The 26,334-nt window shown below is 45.4% G+C and overlaps 1 protein-coding gene across 8 annotated transcripts in view; it reads right to left on the bottom strand.

Moving 5' to 3' along the window:
- Window positions 1-26,120, bottom strand: part of pgm3 (phosphoglucomutase 3) — a 134,072-nt gene extending 107,952 nt beyond the window's left edge. For 7 of the 8 annotated variants that reach the window (XR_010976187.1, XR_010976188.1, XR_010976191.1 and 4 more), the window contains exons 1-2: window positions 26,010-26,120; window positions 4,718-4,926 (exon numbers count right to left, since the gene is read on the bottom strand). Coding sequence is in view for 3 of the 8 variants with exons in the window: in XM_068044717.1 (XP_067900818.1) it covers window positions 4,718-4,924 (207 nt within the window). In the remaining 5 variants the exon portion in view is untranslated. Of the gene's footprint in view, window positions 1-4,717; window positions 4,927-24,077; window positions 24,135-26,009 lie in introns of those variants that run through there. The other variant, XM_068044718.1, reaches the window with a different exon arrangement.
- Window positions 26,121-26,334: the final 214 nt, after the last annotated feature.

A 26,334-nucleotide genomic window follows, 5' to 3' on the forward strand; every position in this document is an offset into this window, starting at 1 on the left:
AAGGTGGTGCCTTAGTATGCTTGTTTTTAAATATCTTGGTTCATGGTAGATTTTAAAATGGTCATACACATTATAATGATTCCAAAACTAAAATAATCATTGGTTGCAGTGCAGATCTCAATTTTAATGCAAACTGATTAATAATGTGGTTTTCAACTTCAAAGAGTCCAAAAATTATGCAACATAAAAATTGCACCAGATTTTGCTAAGGTGTAAAAGTAATGAGGCTAGTGTTGTACCTCGACAGTAACAAGTCTAAAGTTCTGTGACATCATCCCCAAATCAGGCTTAAAAGTTTGGTAACAGCCCCCATGACAATGCAGCAGGTCCAGTGGACAGCTGCATATCGCAGTGATAAACACTTCTGGCTCCTGTTATACTGCATCAATTGGTGCAGTGACAGCTTCATTTAACAGCAATGCACGCTGATCATAACTATTGCACTGGCTTGGAGAAAGGCAACACTCTAATGTACATATTCACACATGTAGAGTAATGGGCCATCAGCCTCAGAAGCCCAGTTTATAGCGACTACAGAGAGCTCACAGGATAGCTGCACTGTAGCTGATGCACAACGCTGGTGGTGCAGGACAGCCTTCCAGATAATTGTAAGCAATGCCAAACCGCACATTGAAGGAAGATGCCAGAGTTATACTTCTTGCCTTGCATCACAACGGTGCAGAAGATGGCTTTACACTAACTCAAGCTTTAGTGTGACTGGGGCAGTAGACAGTGAAAGTGGAGATGAACAATGAATGGAATTCAGCCATACACCTGAGTAGAGCGATCAGTAGAAATTCCAGATCACTTCAGTAGCTGCAAAGCACAGAAGATATTAAGTTTATATAGCTCAAGGTCACTGCAGGATATTCACATGCAGTATTCAATTTGTGCAGGGCTTTCAGAAATTACTATGGGTGGAGCTCAGGAATTGGAAGGGTGCAGTCACGACGTTGGGGGTTTACTACAGGCCTCCCAACAGCCAGCGGGATGTAGAGGAGCAGATATGTAGACAGATTTTGGAAAGATGTAAAGGTAACAGGGTGATTTTAACTTCCCCTATATTCACTGGGACTCACTTAGTGCTAGGGGCTTGGATGGGGCAGAATTTGTAAGGAGCATCCAGGAGGGCTTCTTGAAACAATATGTAGATAGTCCAACGAGGGATGGGGCCGTAGTGGACCTGGCATTGGGGAATGAGCCCGGCCAGGTGGTCGAAGTTTCAGTAGGGGAGCATTTCGCCAACAGTGACCATAATTCCATAAGTTTTAAGGTACTTGTGGATAAGGATAAGAGTATCCTTCGGGTGAAGGTGCTAAATTGGGGGAAGGCTAATGATAACAATATTAGGCAGGAACTGAAGAATTTAAATTGGGGGCGGCTGTTTGAGGGTAAATCAACATCTGACATGTGGGAGTCTTTCAAATGTCAGTTGATTAGAATCCAGGACCAGCATGTTCCTGTGAGGAAGGAGGTTAAGTTTTGCAAGTTTCGGGAACCTGAGATAACGCGGGATATTGTGAGCGTGATCAAAAAGAAAAAGGAAGCATTCGTTCAGGGCTGGAAGGCTAGGAACAGACGAATCCCTTGAGGAATATAAAGACAGTAGGAAGGAACTTAAGCAAGGAGTCAGGAGGGCTAAAAGGGTCATGAAAAGTCATCGGCAAACAGGATTAAGGATAATCCCAAGGCTTTTTATATATATATAAAGAGCAAGAGGGTAACCAGGAAAAGGGTTGGCCCACTGAAGGACAGAGAAGGGAATCTATGTGTGGAGCCAGAGGAAATGGGCGAGGTACTAAATGAGTACTTTGCATCAGTACTCACCAAAGAGAAGGACTTGGTGGATGATGAGCCTAGGGAAGGGAGTGTAGATCAGTCACCTCATTATCAAAAAGGAGGTGGTGTCGGGTGTCTTGCAAAGCATTAAGGTAGATAAGTCCCCAGGGCCTGATGGGATCTGCCCCAGAATACTGAGGGAGGCAATGGAAGAAATTGCTGGGGCCTTGACAGAAATCTTTGCATCCTCATTGGCTACAGGTGAGGTCCCAGAGGACCTGAGAATAGCCTTTGTTTAAGAAGGTTAAGTTTTGCAAGTTTCGGGAACCTGAGATAACGCGGGATATTGTGAGCGTGAATAGCCTTTGTTCCTTTGTTTAAGAAGGGAAGCAAAAATAATCCAGGAAATTATAGGCCGGTGAGCTTTACCTGAGTGGTAGGGAAATTATTAGAGAGGATTCTTCGGGACAGGATTTACTCCCATTTGGAAACAAAGGAACTTATTAGAGAGAGGCAGCATGGTTTTGTGAAGGGGAGGTCGTGTCTCACTAATTTGATGGAGTTTTTTGAGGAAGTGACAAAGATGATTGATGAAGGAAGGGCAGTGGATGTTGTCCATATGGACTTCAGTAAAGCCTTTGACAAGGTCCCTCATGGCAGACTGATACAAAAGGTGAAGTCACATGGGATCAGAGGGGAGCTGGCAAGATGGATACAGAACTGGCTCAGTCATGGAAGACAGAGGGTAGCAGTGGAAGGGTGTTTTTCTGAATGGAGGGATGTGACTAGTGGTGTTCCGCAGCGATCAGTGCTGGGACCTTTGCTCTTTGTAGTATATATAAATGATTTGGAGGAAAATGTAGCTGATCTGATTAGTAAGTATGCGGACGACACAAAGGTTGGTGGAGTTGCGGACAGTGATGAGGATTGTCAGAGGATACAGCAGGATATAGATCGGTTGGAGACTTGGGCGGAGAAATTGCAGATGGAGCTTAATCCGGACAAATGTGAGGTAATGCATTTTGGAAGGTCTAATGCAGGTGAGAAGTATACAGCAAATGGCAGAACCCTTAGGAGTATTGACAGGCAGAGAGATCTGGGCATACAGGTCCACAGGTCACTGAAAGTGGCAACGCAGGTGGATAAGGTAGTCAAGAAGGCATACGGCATGCTTGCCTTCATCGGTCGGGGCAGAGAGTATAAAAATTGACAAGTCATGCTGCAGCTGTACAGATCTTTAGTTAGGCCACACTTAGAATATCGCGTGCAATTCTGGTCGCCACACTACCAAAAGGACGTGGAGGCTTTGGAGAGGGTACAGAAGAGGTTTACCAGGATGTTGCCTGGTCTGGAGGGTATTAGCTATGAGGAGAGGTTGAATAAACTCGGATTGTTTTCACTGGAACGACGGAGGTGGAGGGGAGACATGATAGATAGAGGTTTACAAAGTTATAAGCGGCATGGACAGAGTGGATAGTCAGAAGCTTTTTCCCAGGGTGGAAGAGTCAGTTACTAAGGGACATAGGTTTAAGGTGAGAGGGGAAAAGTTTAGAGGGGATGTGCGAGGCAAGCTCTTTACACAGAGGGTGGTGAGTGTCTGGAACTTGCTGCCGGGGGAGGTGGTGGAAGCAGGTACGATAACGACGTTTAAGAGGCATCTTGACAAATACATGAATAGGATGGGAATAGAGGGATACGGTCCCCGGAAGTGCAGAAAGTTTTAGTTTAAGCAGGCATCAAGATCAGCACAGGCTTGGAGGGCCGAATGGCCTGTTCCTGTGCTGTACTGTTCTTTGATCCCCTTTGAACCTCCTCCCTCTCACCTTAAATCTATGCCCTCTAGTTTTAGTCACCCCTACCATGGGAAACAGACTCTGGCTATCTATGACTCTCATAATTTTATATACCTCTGTCATGTCCCCTCTCAGCCTCCTTCGCTCCAGGGAAAACAGACCCAGCCTATCCAATCTCTCTTTCTAACCCAAACCCTCCAAACCAGGCAACATCCTTGTGAATCTTTTCTGCACCCTCTCTCGCTTAATCACATCTTTCCTGTACTGCGGAGACCAGAACTGCACACAGTACTCCAAATGCGGCCTAACCAACATTATGTACAACTGTAACATGACGTCCCAACTCTTCTACTCAATGCCTCGGCCAATGATGGCAAGCATGCCATACGCCACCTTCGCCACCCTGTCTACCTTTGTTGCCTCTTTCAGGGAACTATGTACTTGCACCCTAAGGTCTCTCTGCTCAACAACATTCCCCAGGGCCCTGCTATTCACTGTATACGTCCTGCCCTGATTTAAGGTATGCAGGTTATTCTATTTTCATCCCCATCAATCTTCATGTGTTCCACTTTTGCAAATATTAAATACAAATTGTATTGTCACCTTAATTATAGGATAGAATCATTTTCAACAAAGAATGTATGACAATCATAATTATGAAGAAACCAATTCACTTTGCTTTCAGGTATTCTCTTTTAAGTGTTCAAACATGCCTCATTACAAAGGGGTTGCGAAAGTGGTCATGGTGTGTTGAAGTTACACTATTTGAATACAAGACAGGCTTTATGGAAAATAAAACGTCAAGTGCTGGAAATACTCAGCAGGTCTGGCAGCATCTGTGGAGAGAGAAGCAGAGTTAATGTTTCAGATCTGTGACGTTTCATCAGAACTCAGTTGACGAAAGGTCACAGACCTGAAACGTTAACTCTGCTTCTCTCTCCACAGATGCTGCCAGACCTGCTGAGTATTTCCAGCACTTTTTTGTTATTTCCGATTTCCAGCATCCGCAGTATTTTGCTTTTATTGTAGGCTTTATGGACAATCTGGACTTTTTTGTCCTTCATACCATTCTGCGACTGAAAACCTGACAAGGGTAAATTAGAATCCACAGCTCAGTGAAAAACTAGTTTCCCTTTGAATCTTACCTCTGGATTATGGGAGGCTGTGACCATTACACCAATAGTAGATTTGGTTTTCTTGGACCTCAACACTGCCAGCAAGCCCATGCGATACATCACGTGATCTAGCTGTTCAGCCTTTGCACGGAATCCTGCCGTTCCATATTGGAGAACCAGTCCTGCCGGTTTAGAGTGCTGTCCAGAAACGATCTCTACTTCTTCAAAAGAAGCCATATCTATTAAGAGAAAAAACAATAGATAAGAATTTTTAGAAATAGGAAGCCATTATGAAGCTGCACCAATCTGATGGTCTCTAAAATCCATTTTTGCTGTTTAACTGCCAGGGCCTTGTAGTAAATTAATCACAACACTATTATCCTTTTGGTGAAATATATGACTAGATCAAGTTTGTGAATTCTGTTCTCACTCTTGAAAACTTCAATTACCTACAATTACATAGAAATTCCAACAGAGTACAAGTCATTGAGTCCAACCAGACATGCTGGTGTCTCACCTCCCTATAAAAGGCGTAGTCGGAGTCCCTGGTGCCTGCTTTGCTCCCATTTAGTCAGAGAGTTATTACGGCACAGAAGGAAGCCATTCAGCCCATTGGGTCCATGCCGGCTCTGTACAGCAATCCACTCAGATCCATTCCCCCGCTCTATCCCTGTAGCCCTGCAAGTTTATTTCCCTCAAGTGCCCATCCAATTTCCTTTTGAAATCATTTCATCATCTCCACTTCCACCATCCTTGTAGGCAGCATGACCCAGGTCATTACCATTCACTAGGTAAAACAGTTCTGCCTCACATCCATTCTGCATCTCTTGCCCAAAACCTTAAATCTGGGTACAAGGACCAGGGACAATCAGTTAATGGGAACAGCTTTTCTTTGTCTACCCTATCCAAACCGGTCATAATCTAGTACACCTCTATCAAAACTCCCTTCAATCTCCTTTGCCCCAAGGAGAGCAACCCAGCTTCTTCAATCTAATCTTGTACCGACAATCCCTCGTCCCGGAATCCATTCTGGAAAATCTCCTCTGCAACCTCTCAAGGGCCCTCACATCTTCCTGAAGTGACCAGAACTGGACACAATACCCTAGTTATGGCCTAACCAAGAGCTTTATAAAGTTTCAGCATTACCTACTTACATTTGTGCGCAATACATCTGCTTAAGGAGCCCAAGAACCCATAAGCTTCACTAATTACTCTCTAAAAATGCCCTTCAAACAGCTACGCACATGAACCCCCAGTACCTGGACACTCTTTAGAATTGTGCCATTTAGTCTATATTGCCTTTCCCTATCCCTTCTGCCAAAATGCACCAGCTCACTAAATTCCATCTGCTACTCGCCTGGCCATTCTGCTAGTCTATGTTCTGTTGGCAGTTGGTTGGCATTACCCTCAATGTCTGCCACACCTCCAAGTTTGATATTATTGGCAAAAATTCTGAACTTTTACTCTGCATTCCAATTTCCAAATCATTTATCTTTATCAAAAAAAAAGCAGTGGTCCTGGTACTGACCCTTGGGGAACACCACTGCTTACCATCCTCCAGTCTGAAAAACAACCATTCACCGTGACTCGCTGTTTTCTGTTCTTAAGCCAATTATTTAATCCAAACTGATACTGACCCTTCTATTCCATGAGCCTCAATTTTGTTAATCAGGCTTTTCTGTGGCACTTTGTTAAAATCCATATAGACAACATCCATTGCTTTCCCTTCATCAACCTTCTGTTACTTCTTCAAAACATTCAATTACATTAGTCAAGCATGATCTGCCTTTTACAAATCTGTGCTGGCTTTCCTTAATTAACTCAAAGCTCTCCAAGTGCCTGTTGATTTTTTCCCCCGATTGTTTCTAAAACCCTACCCACCACTTAGGTTAAACTGTAGTTAGTAGGAATGGCCCTACACTCGTTGAATAAGGAGGTCACATTTGACACTCTCCAATCCTCTGGCAAACCCCCCTGCATCTCGGGAAGATTAGAAGATTATGGCAAGCCTTTCCACTATCTCCACTCCCACTTCCTTTCGCAACCTGGGATGCCAGCTATCCAGAACACACGACTTATCCACTCTAAGCATTTCCAGTATATCCATTCTTATCAATTTTCACCCCACCCATTACCTCTGCCATCTCTGCTTCTACCGATATTCTGTCAGCATCCTCTGCCTTAGTAAACAAAGTACTCATTACACTTTCTAGCCCTGCCTTGCTCCTCTAAGAATATATCACCCTCCTTGTCCCTAATTGGCCACACTTTACTTCTTAATATCTGCTTACTATTTAGATGCCGATAGAATATTTTTGGGTCCCCTTTTATGTTAACGACCATTCTACGCTCATATTTTCTCTTTGCCAGTCTTATTTTTCTCTTCATTTCCCATCTGAACTTAGTGTACTTGGCAGAATTCTCACTTGAAGAATTCACCTTCTTCTTTTGTTTCATCATATTCTCTATCTTATTCATCATCCAAGGAGCCCTGGCTTTGGTTCCCTTACCCTTCACCTTTGTTGGATTGTACTTAGCCTGCACCTGAAACATCTCCTCTTTAAAGATTACCCATTGTTCATTTCCAGTTTTTCGTGTCAATCCTTGGTTCCATTTTACCCTGGCTAGATCCCATCTCATCCCATTAAAGTTATCCCTCTTCCAATTTAGAAGTTCTACTTTAGATTGTCCCTTGCTCTTCTCCATTGTTTCCCTACAGACATCTGGTCCACTCAGCCCAACTCATTCCCCAGGACCAGCAATACCTCCTTTCAAGCTAGACCGAGAACATACTGGTCAAGGAAGTTCTCCTGAACATTTTTCAGAAATTCCTCCCATCCTTACCCTTTACATTATCCCAAACCAACTCTGTAGTTCCTGCACATCTGATTGCCCTGCAGATTTGCTCCTCTACCTCTCTCACTATTTGGAACGGTATATAATACCCCCAGTAGCGTGATCATACCTTTTTTGCTTCTCAAACATCCTGACAATAATAGATGAGCAAGGTGTAAACGGGAGGGAGGAACTTGTAACAATCACTATCATGAGGGAAAAGGTGCTGGACAAATTGATGGGACGAAAGGCAGACAAGTTAAAAGCCAAGGTTTTGCACAATGCAAGGCCAAAACGTCACTATTCTCCCACACCCTTCAATGTCACTTGTGTTTTTAATACTGTCTGAAAGAGCAAGAAACTTCCTGCACCAGTTTTCTGCTTTTATCTTAGTTATTTAATGGGGTATTTTAAAAAAATATTTAAAAGCCTGCATCCAAGGGTTTTTAAAAGAAGTGGCTGCAGAGACAGTGGAGGCATTGGTCATAACATACCAAAACTCACTGGATTCCGGTACGGTACCAGCGGATTGGAAAACCGCTAATGTGACGCCCCTATTCAAGAAAGGAGGGAGACAGAAAGCAGGAAACTATAGACCAGTTAACTTAATGACTGTCAGTGGGAAAATGCTAGAGTCCATTATTAAGGAAGAAATAGCAGGACATTTAGAAAAACATAATGCAATTAGAGTCAACATGGTTTTATGTAAGGGAAATAATGTTTGACAAATTTATTAAAGTTCTTTGAGGATTTAACAAGCAGAGTGGCGAAAGGGGATTTGGTAGATATAGCGTATTTGGATTTTCAGAAGGCATTCGATAAGGTGCCACTTAAAAGGTTATTGCATAAAATAAGAGCTCAGGGTATTGGGGTAATGTGTTGGCATGGATTGAGGATTGGCTAACACACAGAAGGCAGAGAGTCGGGATCAATGGGTCTTTTTCAGGTTGGAAAGCCGTAACTGGTGGGGTGCCACAAGGATCGGTCCTAGGGCCTCAGCTATTTACTATCTATATTAATGACTTGGAGGAAGGGACAGAGTATACTGGATCCAAATTTGCTCACAATACAAATATAGGTGGGAAGGCATGTTGTGATGAGGACACAAAGAATCTGGAAAGGGATATAGATAATGGGCAAAAACTTGGCAGATGGAGTTCAATGTGGGGAAAGTGTGAGGTCATGCACTTTGATAGGAATAATAAAAAGGCAGATTATTTTTTAGATAAAGATTACAAAATACTGCAGTACAGAGGGATCTGGATGTTCTTGCATATGAAACACAAAAAGTTAGCATGCAGGTACAGCAAGTAATTAGGAAGGCAAATGGAATTTTGGCCTTGATTTCTAGGGAGTTAGATTTAAAAACAGGGAAGTCTTGTTACAACTGTGCAGGGTGTTGGTGAGGCCACACCTGGAATACTACGTACAGTTTTGGTCCCCGTATTTAAGGATATACTAGCATTGGAGGTAGTTCAGAAAAGGTTCGCTGGGCTAATTCCTGGGATAAAGAGGTCGTCTTATCAAGAACGGCTAAACAGGATAGGCCTTTATTCATTCAAGTTTAGCATAATGAGAGGTGATCTTATTGAAACACAAGATTTTAAGGGGGCTTGACAGGGTAGATGTTGAGAAGATGTTTCCACTGGTGGGCAGGGGGGGGGGTCAAACTAGGGGACATAGTTACAGTGGTAAGACAGCCCGCCCATTCCAGGTATTGGTCTAATAAACCTTCTCGGTATGCCTCCAACGCATAAGGAGACCAGTACTGTACACAGCACTCCAGATGTGGTCTCACCAATGCCCTGCATAGCTGAAGCATAACCTCCCTACTTTTGTATTCAAGTCCCCTCGCGATAAACAATAACACTCTATTACTTTTCCTAACTACGTGCTGTACCTGCATACTAACCTTTTGTGATTCATGCACAAGGACACCCAGATCCCTCTGCATCTCAGAGCGCTGCAATCTCTCACCATTTAGATAATATGCTTCTTTTTTATTCTTCCTGCCAAAGTAGACAATTTCACACTTTCCCACATTATACTCCACTTGCCAGGTCTTTGCCCACTCACATAACCGATCTATATTCCTTTGTAGCCCCGTTATGTCCTCTTCACAAGTTAACTTTCTGCCTATCTTTGTGTCATCAGTAAATTTAGCAACCATACCTTCCTTCCTGTCATCCAAGTCATTTATATAAATTGTAAAAAGTTGAGGCCCCAGCACAGATCCCTGAGGCACACCATTCGTTCCATCTTGCCAACCAGAAAATGACCCATATATGCCTACTCTGTTTCCTGTTTGCTAACCAATCTTTTACCCATGCCACTATGATCCCTTTGGCAATAATATATCTATCTCCTTCTTGAATATATTTAATGACCTCTACTGCCTTCTGCGGTAGAGAATTCCACAGGTTCACCACCCTCTGAGTCAAGAAATTTCTCATCTCAGTTCTAAATGGCACAACCCGTATCCTGAGACTGTGACCCCTGGTTCTGGACTCCCCAGCCATTGGGAACATCCTCCATGCATCTAGTCTGTCTAGTCCTGTTAGAATTTTGTAGGTTTCTATGAGATCCCCTCTCATTCGTCTCAACTCTAGTGAATCCAGGCCTAGTCGGCCCAATCTCTCCTCATACGTCAATCCTGCCATCCCAGGAATCAGCCTAGTAAATCTTCTTTGCACTCCCTCCATGGCAAGAACATCCGTCCTCAGATAAGGAGACCAAAACTGCACAAAATACTCCAGATGTGGTCTCACCAAGGCCCTGTATAACTGCAGTAAGACATCCTTGCTCCTGTACTCAAATCCTCTTGCAATGAAGGCCAACATACCTTTCACCTTCCTAACTGCTTGCTTACAGCAACTGGTGTACAAGGACACCCAGGTCTCACTGCACCTCCCCCTTTCCCAATCTATCACCATTCAGATAATAATCTGCATTTCTGTTTTTACAACCAAAATGGATAACCTCACATTTATCCACATTATACTGCATCTGCCATGCATTTGCCCACTCACCCAACTTGTCCAAATCACATTGGAGCCTCTTTGCATCCTCCTCACAGCTCACATTCCCCCCCAGCTTTGTGTCATCTGCAAACTTGGAAATGTTACATTTACTTCCCTCACCCAAGTCATTAATATATATTGTGAATAGCTGGGGCCCCAAGCACTGATCCCTACGGTACCCCACCAGTCACTGCCTGCCACCCGGAAAAAAGACCCGTTTATTCCGACTCTGTTTCCTGTCTGTCAACAAATTCTCAATCCATGCCAATGTATTACCCCCAATCCCACGTGCTTTAATTTTACACACTAACCTCTTATGTGGGACCTTATCAAAAGCCTTCTGAAAATCCAAATACACCATATCCACTGGCTCTCCCTTATCCATTCTACTAGTTACATCCTCAAAAAAACTCCAGTAGATTTGTTAAGCATGATTTCCCTTTATGCTTTCCAAGTGTTCTATCACATTCTTTATAACAGACTCCAGCATTTTCCCCACTACTGATGTAAGGCTAACTGGTCTGTAATTCCCTGTTTTTTCTCTCCCTCCTTTTTTAAATAGTGGGGTTACATTTGCCACCCTCCAATCTGTAGGAACTGCTCCAGAGTCTATACAGCCTACCCTGCGAGCCGCACTTGTTCACATTGTTGGCCATGTTACTCAGTGGGCTCAGTTGCTCCAGAGCACTGAAAGCACTTGGACATTTGCCAAAAGCCAAACTACCACAGAGGGTAACCCTGTTTGAACTGCAGAAGGACCCAAAATTACCCCATCAGCTCCTCCACTTAGAAGCATGGGGCCATGTCACAATTGTGGTCGAACAGGGCATATAGCAAGGGACTGCAGAGCCCCTGAACAGCAGCAACTTCTGGAGGCCAGAGGCCAGTGATCTAATGCTGGGTGGCCTGAATCACAGACCCTCTTCCCGATTCACCCCGGGGACCAAATGCCCTTGAAGCGAAGGTGGATGCCTTAGCAAATAATCTGGAAAGCTGGCTGCTGGAACAGCTAGCAACCTGGATAAATTGTCCACCATAATGCAGACCTTAATTTCCACACAACAGGGTGGCAGCCCAGTGGCATACACTTCTTGCCACCCACCCCAAGAGCAGGGAAATAACCTGCTGACAGGATCAAGCCCTTCATTTACGGTCTGAAGTAGGGTTCAGACGAGATGCGAACGGACGTCCTATGGTTCCTGTATTGCTGCCTGGGGGCCGACAACAAATTTTGCTTATTTACACTGGATCTTCCGTGACCATCATTCACTGCCACACCCTGAATGCCAGGCTGTGGCGAAGAAAGGTTGTTTTTCCATTACAGGGTAACCGGAGCTCAAACTTTGCCGCATTCAGGATCAGCTATTGACCTCTCAGTTGATCAAGCTATCATATCGGTCAAAGAACCTTTATGTTTATGACGGACGAAGGTGGAATTTTGGGAAGCGATGTTTTAAACCAAACGGGAGCTATTATTGATTATAATCAAAGTTGTATTTGGTTTGGGACAGGAGGAGGTGAATTGATCAAAAGTATCAGACACGCTCTCTACACGCTCGGGACCAGCAAGTAGTGTCAATCATTGAGCAGCATGCCCCTGTGTTTGCTGGACACAGAGAGCGAGGAACACATTAATGACCCTCCCCACCAACCTTGCAAGCAATATCCTATCCTCAAGGATAGTTTTCCTTATGTACTAGAAGTTGTCCAATCCCTTCTTGAGCAGGGCATCTTGCGCACTTGTACTTTTACGACCAATTCCCCAATTTGGCCTGTACAGAAACCCGATGGCTCGTGGAGACTAACCATTGATTACAGAGCTTTAAACAAAGTGAATCCGAGGCAAGCTCCCATAGTCAGCAAGGCACCAACACTCTTATCCAGTCTCCCTCCCAAGGCATAATTCTATTCTACTTTGGACATTGTGAATGGATCTTGGAGCATCCCCATTGCTGAAGATGATCAGTATAAGTTTGCATTGACTTCTGAAGTTCAGGAGTACATGTGGACGTGCCTTCCGCATGGCTTCCACAACTCCCCATCAATTTTTCATGCGCGAATGGTCCGGATCCTGAATTTTCTAACCAGAGTGTCTTTTATAGTATGTTGACGACCATTTATTAGCCAGAGGCTTTAAAGGAACATCTGGCTCTCTTGGATGAACTCCTCACCCTGCTAGGGAAGGTTGGTCTCAAAGTCAACCCGAAGAAGGCTCAACTGATAAGAAGTAAGTTATCTTCCTGGGTCTCAACGTCTCAGCTAAGGGTTTCAACCCTGACCAACACAAGGTAGAGATTGTTCAACGACTCCCCCTTCCTGTTTCAAAAACCCTCCCTAGGGTCACTACTCGGGCTCATAGGCTATCAGAGAAATTTTATACCAAATCTTGCTGAACTTGCTAAACCACCATATGATCTATTGGAGGAGGACAATCACGGCATTACTGAGGCATGGACTGCCGAACACACCATCTCAGTAGAGAAGCTCAAACAAGCTGTCATGCAGGAAACCTGCCTGCTAGCCCCTGATTCAACCTAGCACATTCACTTAGAGGTAGGAGCAACAGACCGAAGCCTCACAGCAGCACTCAGCCAAGAAAGAGGAGGAAGACTCCAACCTATTGCCTATGCATCTTGTATCCTATAGGCGGCAGAAAAATACCTATTCTGCCTGTGAGCACCATCTACTGACCACCTTTTGGGCTATGAAACACTTCACTTACATTACTAGAGTTCAGAAGGTAATCCTGCATTCTCCGCACACACCATTGAACATTTTACTCAAACCTGTCGATACTCTTGTCTCTTCACAGCATATTAGTAAATTGACTCTTGAACTCTCACAAAGAGACTTAGGTATCACCCCAAGGCAAAACACCCTGTTGCCATTAAAGCTAGCCTACCAGGGTCACCCACAACAGTGCCTGTAACCAGTGCTGGATCTTGATGATCACCCAATGCATCAGACTCCTATCCGAGACGCCCAGAATGCCTACTTCGATGGGTCATCATATCATGCGGATGGATCCCCTCACACCGGATGTGTTATTGTCTTACCAGATCAGACCCTTCAGTTCAACGTCTCAACCCACTCGTCACAACAAGCCGAGCTGACTGCTGTCCTGGTAGCTGCCAAAATTATTGCTTCCACCACAAATATCTGGTTGGATAGTAGTTATGTGTGCAACCCAGCTATTGCTCTCCCCCTGTATCACAAAAACTTGTACTGCTCCTCAGATGGTAAAAGCCTCATGCTGTGCAACAGCCTGCAGAACCATTGTGCCCTTGTCACATTGGTAAGGTTAACGCCCACAGGAAAGACTCCTCACTCCGCACCCGAGGCAACAACCTTGCAGGCTGGGCGGCAAAGGAAGCTGCCTTGACCGGGGAACCTGTACCCGAGAGGGTAACCTCATCCTCCCTTCCTGTCGGTGCAGCGGATACTGCCCCACTTGATTTAACCAACCGCCAGAAATCACACCCACCCTACTCCCAGGTCATAGAGTGGCACCTACAGGGAAAGTCCTTATCAGCCCCCTCAGCTTGGGCTGAGCAGACCAGCTTGTAAAATCAGGGCTATACCCAGGATGAGTCGGTTGTTTACAGTTCTCCCCTCCCTTTCAAATGAGATGACGTACCTTTCCATTCTCATCCCACTGGTAGACACTGTTCCACTCAGACCACCTTATCCAAACTCTCACAGGTTGGATGGTGGCCCAACATGATCTCGCATGTTGAACGGTACATTAACAGATGCAAAGGTAACAGGGTTGGAGTGGACGGTGATTTTAACTTCCCCTATATTCACTGGGACTCACTTAGTGCTAGGGACTTGGATGGGGCAGAATTTGTAAGGAGCATCCAGGAGGGCTTCTTGAAACAATATGTAGATAGTCCAACTAGGAATGGGGCCGCACTGGACCTGGTATTGGGTAATGAGCCCGGCCAGGTGGTCGAAGTTTCAGTAGGGGAGCATTTCGCGAACAGTGACCATAATTCCATAAGTTTTAAGGTACTTGTGGATAAGGATAAGAGTAGTCCTCGGGTGAAGGTGCTAAATTGGGGGAAGGCGAATGATAACAATATTAGGCAGGAACTGAAGAATTTAGATTGGGGGCAGCTGTTTGAGGGTAAATCAACATCTGACATGTGGGAGTCTTTCAAATGTCAGTTGATTAGAATCCAGGACCGGCATGTTTCTGTGAGGAAGAAGGATAAGTTTAGCAAGTTTCGGGAACCTGAGATAATGAGCGATATTGTGAGCCTAGTCAAAAAGAAAAAGGAAGCATTCGTAAGGCTAGAAGGTTGGCAACAGACGAAGCCCTTGAGGAATGTAAAGAAAGTAGGAAGGAACGTAAGCAAGGAGTCAGGCGGGCTAAAAGGGGTCATGAAAAGTCATTGGCAAAAAGGATTAAGGAGAATCCCAAGGCTTTTTATACATATATAAAGAGCAAGAGGGTAACCAGGGAAAGGGTTGGCCCGCTCAATGACAGAGAAGGGAATCTATGGGTGGAGCCAGAGGAAATGGGCGAGGTACTAAATGAGTACTTTGCATCAGTATTCACCAAAGAGAAGGACTTGGTGGATGATGAGCCTAGGGAAGGGAGTGCAGATAGTCTCAGTCATCTCATTATTGTCATCTCAATGCAGTCATCTCATTGCAGCAGCTTTTTCGGGAGCAGAGAGTGCGAGCGAGTGAGCAGCTGGGAAGCTTTTTTGGGATCAGAGAGTGCGAGTGAGTGAGCAGCTGGGAAGGTCAGTTTAAAGTAAATTTAATTTCATTTTGTTTTCAGCGGAGACCAGGGGGCTGCTGGGTAAGTAAAACCCTATATATTTGGGCCGTTTAAAATAACTTGCCTTTCATTGCAGCAGCTTTTGTGGGAGCAGAGAGTGCGAGCGAGTGAGCAGCTGGGAAGGTCAGTTTAAAGTAAATTTAATTTCCTTTTGTTTTCGGCGGAGACCAGGGGGCTGCTGTGTAAGTAAAACCCAATATATTTGGGCCGTTTAAAATAACTTGCCTTTCATTGCAGCAGCTTTTTCGGGAGCAGAGAGTGCGAGCGAGTGAGCAGCTGGGAAGGTCAGTTTAAAGTAAATTTAATTTCCTTTTGTTTTCGGCGGAGACCAGGGGGCTGCTGGGTAAGTAAAACCCTATATATTTGGGCCGTTTAAAATAACTTGCCTTTCATTGCAGCAGCTTTTTCGGGAGCAGAGAGTGCGAGCGAGTGAGCAGCTGGGAAGGTCAGTTTAAAGTAAATTTAATTTCCTTTTGTTTTCGGCGGAGACCAGGGGGCTGCTGGGGAAGTAAATCCCTATATATTTGGGCCGTTTAAAATAACTTGCCTTTCATTGCAGCAGCTTTTTCGGGAGCAGAGAGTGCGAGCTAGTGAGCAGCTGGGAAGGTCAGTTTAAAGTAAATTTAATTTCCTTTTGTTTTCGGCGGAGACCAGGGGGCTGCTGGGTAAGTAAAACCCTATATATTTGGGCCGTTTAAAATAACTTGCCTTTCATTGCAGCAGCTTTTTCGGGAGCAGAGAGTGCGAGCGAGTGAGCAGCTGGGAAGGTCAGTTTAAAGTAAATTTAATTTCCTTTTGTTTTCGGCGGAGACCAGGGGGCTGCTGTGTAAGTAAAACCCAATATATTTGGGCCGTTTAAAATAACTTGCCTTTCATTGCAGCAGCTTTTTCGGGAGCAGAGAGTGCGAGCGAGTGAGCAGCTGGGAAGGTCAGTTTAAAGTAAATTTAATTTCCTTTTGTTTTCGGCGGAGACCAGGGGGCTGCCGTGTAAATAAAACCCTATATATTTGGGCCGTTTAAAATAACTTGCCTTTCATTGCAGCAGCTTTTTCGGGAGCAGAGAGTGCGAGCGAGTGAGCAGCTGGGAAGGTCAGTTTAAAGTAAATTTAATTTCCTTTTGTTTTCGGCGGAGACCAGGGGGCTGCTGTGTAAGTAAAACCCTATATATTTGGGCCGTTTAAAATAACTTGCCTTTCATTGCAGCAGCTTTTTCGGGAGCAGAGAGTGCGAGCTAGTGAGCAGCTGGGAAGGTCAGTTTAAAGTAAATTTAATTTCCTTTTGTTTTCGGCGGAGACCAGGGGGCTGCTGGGTAAGTAAAACCCTATATATTTGGGCCGTTTAAAATAACTTGCCTTTCATTGCAGCAGCTTTTTCGGGAGCAGAGAGTGCGAGCGAGTGAGCAGCTGGGAAGGTCAGTTTAAAGTAAATTTAATTTCCTTTTGTTTTCGGCGGAGACCAGGGGGCTGCTGTGTAAGTAAAACCCAATATATTTGGGCCGTTTAAAATAACTTGCCTTTCATTGCAGCAGCTTTTTCGGGAGCAGAGAGTGCGAGCGAGTGAGCAGCTGGGAAGGTCAGTTTAAAGTAAATTTAATTTCCTTTTGTTTTCGGTGGAGACCAGGGGGCTGCTGGGTAAGTAAAACCCTATATATTTGGGCCGTTTAAAATAACTTGCCTTTCATTGCAGCAGCTTTTTCGGGAGCAGAGAGTGCGAGCTAGTGAGCAGCTGGGAAGGTCAGTTTAAAGTAAATTTAATTTCCTTTTGTTTTCGGCGGAGACCAGGGGGCTGCTGGGTAAGTAAAACCCTATATATTTGGGCCGTTTAAAATAACTTGCCTTTCATTGCAGCAGCTTTTTCGGGAGCAGAGAGTGCGAGCGAGTGAGCAGCTGGGAAGGTCAGTTTAAAGTAAATTTAATTTCCTTTTGTTTTCGGCGGAGACCAGGGGGCTGCTGTGTAAGTAAAACCCAATATATTTGGGCCGTTTAAAATAACTTGCCTTTCATTGCAGCAGCTTTTTCGGGAGCAGAGAGTGCGAGCGAGCGAGTGAGCAGCTGGGAAGGTCAGTTTAAAGTAAATTTAATTTCCTTTTGTTTTCGGTGGAGACCAGGGGGCTGCTGGGTAAGTAAACCCCTAAATATTTGGGCCGTTTAAAATAACTTGCCTTTCATTGCAGCAGCTTTTTCGGGAGCAGAGAGTGCGAGCGAGTGAGCAGCTGGGAAGGTCAGTTTAAAGTAAATTTAATTTCCTTTTGTTTTCGGCGGAGACCAGGGGGCTGCTGTGTAAGTAAAACCCTATATATTTGGGCCGTTTAAAATAACTTGCCTTTCATTGCAGCAGCTTTTTCGGGAGCAGAGAGTGCGAGCGAGTGAGCAGCTGGGAAGGTCAGTTTAAAGTAAATTTAATTTCCTTTTGTTTTCGGCAGAGACCAGGGGGCTGCTGTGTAAGTAAAACCCAATATATTTGGGCCGTTTAAAATAACTTGCCTTTCATTGCAGCAGCTTTTTCGGGAGCAGAGAGTGCGAGCGAGTGAGCAGCTGGGAAGGTCAGTTTAAAGTAAATTTAATTTCCTTTTGTTTTCGGCGGAGACCAGGGGGCTGCTGGGTAAGTAAAACCCTATATATTTGGGCCGTTTAAAATAACTTGCCTTTCATTGCAGCAGCTTTTGCGGGAGCAGAGAGTGCGAGCGAGTGAGCAGCTGGGAAGGTCAGTTTAAAGTAAATTTAATTTCCTTTTGTTTTCGGCGGAGACCAGGGGGCTGCTGTGTAAGTAAAACCCAATATATTTGGGCCGTTTAAAATAACTTGCCTTTCATTGCAGCAGCTTTTTCGGGAGCAGAGAGTGCGAGCGAGCGAGTGAGCAGCTGGGAAGGTCAGTTTAAAGTAAATTTAATTTCCTTTTGTTTTCGGTGGAGTCCAGGGGGCTGCTGTGTAAGTAAAACCCTATATATTTGGGCCGTTTAAAATAACTTGCCTTTCATTGCAGCAGCTTTTTCGGGAGCAGAGAGTGCGAGCGAGTGAGCAGCTGGGAAGGTCAGTTTAAAGTAAATTTAATTTCCTTTTGTTTTCGGCGGAGACCAGGGGGCTGCTGTGTAAGTAAAACCCTATATATTTGGGCCGTTTAAACTAACTTGCCTTTCATTGCAGCAGCTTTTTCGGGAGCAGAGAGTGCGAGCGAGTGAGCAGCTGGGAAGGTCAGTTTAAAGTAAATTTAATTTCCTTTTGTTTTCGGCGGAGACCAGGGGGCTGCTGTGTAAGTAAAACCCAATATATTTGGGCCGTTTAAAATAACTTGCCTTTCATTGCAGCAGCTTTTTCGGGAGCAGAGAGTGCGAGCGAGTGAGCAGCTGGGAAGGTCAGTTTAAAGTAAATTTAATTTCCTTTTGTTTTCGGCGGAGACCAGGGGGCTGCTGGGTAAGTAAAACCCTATATATTTGGGCCGTTTAAAATAACTTGCCTTTCATTGCAGCAGCTTTTTTGGGAGCAGAGAGTGCGAGCGAGTGAGCAGCTGGGAAGGTCAGTTTAAAGTAAATTTAATTTCCTTTTGTTTTCGGCAGAGACCAGGGGGCTGCTGTGTAAGTAAAACCCAATATATTTGGGCCGTTTCTGAACCTGAGACACTACACTTGTAGTGTCTCCCACCCGCCCTCCTCCTCTAAACAAAAAAAAGGACTCAGTGGTGTGTAGATAAAGTCAGGCTTTTTCTATTTCTCTTTTTTTTTATCGTGTGATTGGTAAAAAACTTTTCATTCCTTTTTCATTTAACTAAGTTTAAGCTTAACATTAAAAATGGCAGGAGATCTCAGACCCGTGACAAGCTCCTCTTGCTCAATGTGGGAGCTCAGGGACATGGCTAATGTCCCTGACTCCTTCACGTGCAGGAAGTGTGTCCAGCTGCAGCTCGTTAGACCGCATGACGGCTCTGGAGCTGCGGATGGACTCACTTTGGAGCATCCGCGACGCTGAGGAGGTCGTGGATAGCACGTTTAGTGAATTGGTCACACCGCAGATTAGGATTGCTGAGGGAGAAAGGGAATGGGTGACCAAAAGGCAGAGTAAGAGCAGGAAGGCAGCGCAGGTGTCCCCTGCGGTCATCTCCCTCCACAACAGGTATACTGTTTTGGATACTGTCGAGGGAGATGGCTCACCAGGGGAAGGCAGCAGTAGCCAGGTTTATGGCACTGTGGCTGGCTCTGCTGTTCAGAAGGGCGGGAAAAAGAATGGAAGGGCTATAGTCATAGGGGATTCCATTGTAAAGGGAGTAGATTGGCGGTTCTGTGGTCAAAAACGAGACTCCCGAATGGTATGTTCCCTCCCAAGTGCACGGGTCAGGGATGTCTCAGATCGGCTGCAGAACATTCTGAAGGGGGAGGGTGAACAGCCAGTAGTCGTTGTGCACATAGGCACCAATGATATAGGTAAAAAACGGGATGAGGTCCTACAAGCAGAATTTAGGGAGTTAGGAGCCAAGTTAAAAAGTCGGACCTCAGAGGTAGTAATCTCAGGATTGCTACCAGTGCCACGTGATAGTCAGAGTAGAAATGAAAGAATAGTCAGGATGAATGCGTGGCTTGAGAGATGGTGCAGGAGGGAGGGGTTCAGATTTTTGGGACATTGGGACCGGTTCTGGGGGAGGTGGGACGATTACAAATTGGACGGTCTACACCTGGGCCGGACTGGAACCAATGTCCTTGGGGGTGCTTTTGCTAACGCTGTTGGGGAGGGTTTAAACTAATGTGGCAGGGGGATGGGAACCAGATGAGGTCAGTGGAGAGTAAGGATGTAGTAACTAAAGCCTGTAAGGAACTAGATAATGAAGTCAGCGTGACTAAGGGAAAGAGTAGGCAGGGAGCAGATGATGAAAGCAAAGGGACTGGTGGTCTGAGGTGTATTTGTTTTAATGCAAGAAGTGTAGTATGTAAGGCAGATTAACATAGAGCTTGGATTAGTACCTGGGAGTATGATGTTATTGCTATTACTGAGACTTGGTTAAGGGAAGGGTATGATTGGCAACTAAATATCCCAGGATACCGATGCTTCAGGCGGGACAGAGAGGGAGGTAAAAGGGGTGGAGGAGTTGCATTACTGGTCAAAGAGGATATCACAGCTGTGCTGAAGGAAGGCACTATGGAGGACTCGAGCTGTGAGGCAATATGAGCAGAACTCAGAAATAGGAATGGTGCGGTAACAATGTTGGGGCTGTACTACAGGCCTCCCAGCAGCGAGCGTGAGATAGAGGTACAAATATGTAAACAGATTATGGAAAGATGTAGGAGCAACAGGGTGGTGGTGATAGGAGATTTTCAACATTGACTGGGATTCACTTAGTGTTAGACGTCGAGATGGAGCAGAATTTGTAAGGAGCATCCAGGAGGGTTTTCTAGAGCAGTATGTAAATAGTCCAACTCGGGAAGGGGCCATACTGGACCTGGTGTTGGGAAATGAGCCCGGCCAGGTGGTTGACGTTTCAGTAGGGGACTACTTTGGGAATAGTGATCACAATTCCATAAGTTTTAGAATACTCATGGACAAAGACGAGAGTGGTCCGAAAGGAAGAGTGCTAAATTGGGGGAAGGCCAACTATACCAAAATTCGGCAGGAGCTGGGGAATGTAGATTGGGAGCAGCTGTTTGAAGGTAAATCCACATGTGATATGTGGGAGGCTTTTAAAGAGAGGTTGATTAGCGTGCAGGAGAGACATGTTCCTGTGAAAACGAGGGGTAGAAATGGCAAGATTAGGGAACCATGGATGAAATTGTGAGACTAGCTAAGAGGAAAAAGGAAGCACACAAAAGGTCTAGGCGGCTGAAGAAAGACGAAGCTTTGAAAGAATATCGGGATTGTAGGCGCAATCTGAAACGAGGAATTAAGAGGGCTAAAAGGGGTCATGAAATATCTTTAGCAAACAGGGTTAAGGAAAATCCCAAAGCCTTTTATTCATATATAAGGAGCAAGAGGGTAACTAGAGAAAGGATTGGCCCACTCAAGGACAAAGGAGGAAAGTTATGCGTGGAGTCAGAGAAAATGGGTGAGATTCTAAACGAGCACTTTGCATCGGTATTCACCGAGGAGAGGGACATGACGGATGTTGAGGTTAGGGACAGATGTTTGATTACTCTAGGTCAAGTCGGCATAAGGAGGGAGGAAGTGTTGGGTATTCTAAAAGGCATTAAGGTGGACAAGTCCCCAGGTCCGGATGGGATCTATCCCAGGTTACTGAGGGAAGCGAGAGAGGAAATAGCTGGGGCCTTAACAGATATCTTTGCAACATCCTTAAACACAGGTGAGGTCCCGGAGGACTGGAGAATTGCTAATGTTGTCCCCTTGTTTAAGAAGGGTAGCAGGGAAAATCCAGGTAATTATAGACCAGTGAGCCTGACGTCAGTGGTAGGGAAGCGGCTGGAGAACATACTGAGGGATAGGATCTATTCCCATCTGGAAGAAAATGGGCTTATCAGTAATAGGCAACATGGTTTTCTTACCAACTTAATAGAATTCTTTGAGGAAGTGACAAAGTTGATTGATGAGGGAAGGGCTGTAGATGTCATATACATGGACTTCAGTAAGGCGTTTGATAAGGTTCCCCATGGTAGGCTGATGGAGAAAGTGAAGGCGCATGGGGTCCAAGGTGTACTAGCTAGATGGATAAAGAACTGGCTGGGCAACAGGAGACAGAGAGTAGCAGTGGAAGGGAGTTTCTCAAAATGGAGACGTGTGACCAGTGGTGTTCCACAGGGATCAGTGCTGGGACCACTGTTGTTTGTGATATACATAAATGATTTGGAGGAAAGTATAGGTGGTCTGATTAGCAAGTTTGCAGACGACACTAAGATTGGTGGAGTAGCAGATAGTGAAGGGGACTGTCAGAGAATACAGCAGAATATAGATAGACTGGAGAGTTGGGCAGAGAAATGGCAGATGGAGTTCAATCAGGGTAAATGCGAGGTGATGCATTTTGGAAGATCCAATTCAAGAGTGAACTATACAGTAAATGGAAAAGTCCTGGGGAAAATTGATGTACAGAGAGATTTGGGTGTTCAGGTCCGTTGTTCCCTGAAGGTGGCAACGCAGGTCAATAGAGTGGTCAAGAAGGCATACGGCATGCTTTCCTTCATCGGACAGGGTATTGAGTACAAGAGTTGGCAGGTCATGTTACAGTTGTATAGGACTTTGGTTCGGCCACATTTGGAATACTGCGTGCAGTTCTGGTCGCCACATTACCAAAAGGATGTGGATGCTTTGGAGAGGGTGCAGAGGAGGTTCACCAGGATGTTGCCTGGTATGGAGGGCGCTAGCTATGCGGAGAGGTTGAGTAGATTAGAATTATTTTCATGAGAAAGACGGAGGTTGAGGGGGGACCTGATTGAGGTGTACAAAATCATGAGAGGTCTAGTCAAGGTGGATAGCAAGAAGCTTTTTCCTCCAGAGTGGGGGATTCAATTACAAGGGGACACGAGTTCAAAGTGAAAGGGGAAAAGTTTAGGGGGGATATGCGTGGAAAGTTCTTTATGCAGAGGGTGGTGGGTGCATGGAACACATTACCAGCGGAGGTGGTGGACGCCGGCACGATAGCGTCTTTTAAGATGTATCTCGACAGATACATGAATGGGCAGGAAGTAAAGAGATACAGACCCTTAGAAAATAGGCGACAGGTTTAGATAGAGGATTTGGATCGGCGTAGGCTTGGAGGGCCGAAGGGCCTGTTCCTGTGCTGTAATTTTCTTTGTTCTTCTTTATCAAAAAGGAGGTGGTGTTGGGTGTCTTGCAAAGCATTAAGGTAGATAAAAAATGTACAATTTTTTTTTGCATTTATTTCATTTCATCTTAGTTTGTTCAGTTTGCTTACCAACTGTTTTTTTTCAGGTTTGTACTTGCTGCTGTTCAATATTCAGTGTATTTACACCTAATCTGTACCAATGCTTTGTCTTTGAACACACCATTAACATATTGTTTGCCTTTGCTCCGTGACCTTTTGGTCAGCTATGTGGCCTGGCCCAATCTCTACCTCCTTTGTTATCTCTTGCCCCACCCCCACCTCACCTACTTATAACCTGTGACTTTTCTAATATTTGTCAGTTCCGAAGAAGGGTCACTGACCCGTAACGTTAACTCTGCTTCTCTTTTCACAGATGCTGCCAGACCTGCTGAGTGGTTCCAGCATTTCTTGTTTTTATTTCAGATTTCCAGCATCCGCAGTATTTTGCTTTTAATGAAGTCCTGTAACATTGATTACAAGTCATGGGAGTCAGTTGCCAGCGATCACCAGAGCTGGCAGGCAGCCATAAAGGCCGGGCATAAAGTGTGGCGAGTCGAAGAGACTTAGCAGTTGGCAAGAAAAAAGACAGAAGCGCAAGGGGAGAGCCAACTGTGTAACAGCCCCGACAACCAATTTTTTCTGCAGCACCTGCGGAAGAGTCTGTCACTCTAGTATTGGCCTTTATAGCCACTCCAGGCGCTGCTCCACAAACCACTGACCACCTCCAGGCGCTCACCCATTGTCTCCCGAGACAAGGAGGCCAAAGAAGAAGACTTACCGTGTGTATCCGGCCCGGCCCGAGCCCGAAAGCCGGACCCTGACGATGGGGGCCCAACCCGACACATGTTCAGCCACTGCGTTAAAAAAAGGATTAACCTTGTTGCTGCCAAACAAGAGAAGGGGAAAACAGGGAGTCCGACACCCCCTCCCTCCCCAACCTGGCCGTAACAACATATATATAGCAAGATCTGTTTGCTGCATAAATACATACCCTCTCCTTCTGGAATTCTTTTGGGCCTCCTTATCTCGAGAGACAATGGATACGCGCCTGGAGGTGGTCAGTGGTTTGTGAAGCAGCGCCTGGAGTGGCTATAAAGGCCAATTCTGGAGTGACAGGCTCTTCCACAGGTGCTGCAGAGAAATTTGTTTGTTGGGGCTGTTGCACAGTTGGCTCTCCCCTTGCGCCTCTGTCTTTTTTCCTGCCAACTACTAAGTCTCTTCGACTCGCCACAATTTAGCCCTGTCTTTATGGCTGCCCGCCAGCTCTGGCGAATGCTGGCAACTGACTCCCACGACTTGTGATCAATGTCACACGATTTCATGTCGCGTTTGCAGACGTCTTTATAACGGAGACATGGACGGCCGGTGGGTCTGATACCAGTGGCGAGCTCGCTGTACAATGTGTCTTTGGGGATCCTGCCATCTTCCATGCGGCTCACATGGCCAAGCCATCTCAAGCGCCGCTGACTCAGTAGTGTGTATAAGCTGGGGATGTTGGCCGCTTCAAGGACTTCTGTGTTGGAGATATAGTCCTGCCACCTGATGCCAAGTATTCTCCGAAGGCAGCGAAGATGGAATGAATTGAGACGTCGCTCTTGGCTGGCATACGTTGTCCAGGCCTCGCTGCCGTAGAGCAAGGTACTGAGGACACAGGCCTGATACACTCGGACTTTTGTGTTCCGTGTCAGTGCGCCATTTTCCCACACTCTCTTGGCCAGTCTGAACATAGCAGTGGAAGCCTTACCCATGCGCTTGTTGATTTCTGCATCTAGAGACAGGTTACTGGTGATAGTTGAGCCTAGGTAGGTGAACTCTTGAACCACTTCCAGAGCGTGGTCGCCAATATTGATGGATGGAGCATTTCTGACATCCTGCCCCATGATGTTCGTTTTCTTGAGGCTGATGGTTAGGCCAAATTCATTGCAGGCAGACGCAAACCTGTCGATGAGACTCTGCAGGCATTCTTCAGTGTGAGATGTTAAAGCAGCATCGTCAGCAAAGAGGAGTTCTCTGATGAGGACTTTCCGTACTTTGGACTTCGCTCTTAGACGGGCAAGGTTGAACAACCTGCCCCCTGATCTTGTGTGGAGGAAAATTCCTTCTTCAGAGGATTTGAACGCATGTGAAAGCAGCAGGGAGAAGAAAATCCCAAAAAGTGTGGGTGCGAGAACACAGCCCTGTTTCACACCACTGAGGATAGGAAAGGGCTCTGATGAGGAGCCACCATGTTGAATTGTGCCTTTCATATTGTCATGGAATGAGGTGATGATACTTAGTAGCTTTGGTGGACATCCGATCTTTTCTAGTAGTCTGAAGAGACCACGTCTGCTGACGAGGTCAAAGGCTTTGGTGAGATCAATGAAAGCAATGTAGAGGGGCATCTGTTGTTCACGGCATTTCTCCTGTATCTGACGAAGGGAGAACAGCATGTCCTTCTGGAATAGTCAGAGAGAAATACAGCACTGAAACAGGCCCTTTGGCCAACCATCCAACACCCATTTATACTAATCCTACATTAATCCCATATTCACTACTACATCCCCATCTTCCCTCAATTCTCCTACCACATACCTACACTAGGGGCAATTTACAATGGCCAATTTACCTGCACATCTTTGGCTCTGGGAAGAAACTGGAGCACCCGGTGGAAGGCAGAACTTGCACGCAGCACAGGCAGTACCCAGAACTGAACCCGGGTCACTGGAGCTGCGAGGCTGCGTGCTAACTACTGTGCCGCTTATTGTCCTCTCTCCTTCTGGAACACTCCTTGTTCACCCGAGATTTTATGTACAGATTGCAAGGATCGCTCTCCGCACAACCCCCAATCGCAATATTTACGGTAAAAATGTTCGGGTACAGCAACTCACAGCCCACTGCAAGTCCACACACGCCATTAACGTAAGTCAGGACCGGTCTTACTTACTATGACAGTCAACACCTCAATTTCCACTCGCCGAGGTACTCAATCTGCTGTCTTCTCCACTATATTGCCTCCCCACTTTTTCCGGAACCTTCTCCCTCACCGATCAACCGTCACCAGTTTGTTCAGCGCAGGCGCAAACACCTCTCAACGCATGCGCAGTGTCAAATGGTCCAATCGTTGCAAATTTCCGAATTCAACTTCTGAAAGAAACTTTTACGCTAACAAATGTGATGTTTTGCCCTTTTTTACTTCTATATGTTTTCAAAATGGTATATTCTGCCGTACACTAGGTTTTTTTTTGTAAAAGTATTACTTTAATAGTTAT

Source organism: Heterodontus francisci, chromosome 13 (genome assembly GCF_036365525.1).
Source record: "Heterodontus francisci isolate sHetFra1 chromosome 13, sHetFra1.hap1, whole genome shotgun sequence".
In the NCBI taxonomy this organism is placed as follows: Eukaryota; Metazoa; Chordata; class Chondrichthyes; order Heterodontiformes; family Heterodontidae; genus Heterodontus; species Heterodontus francisci.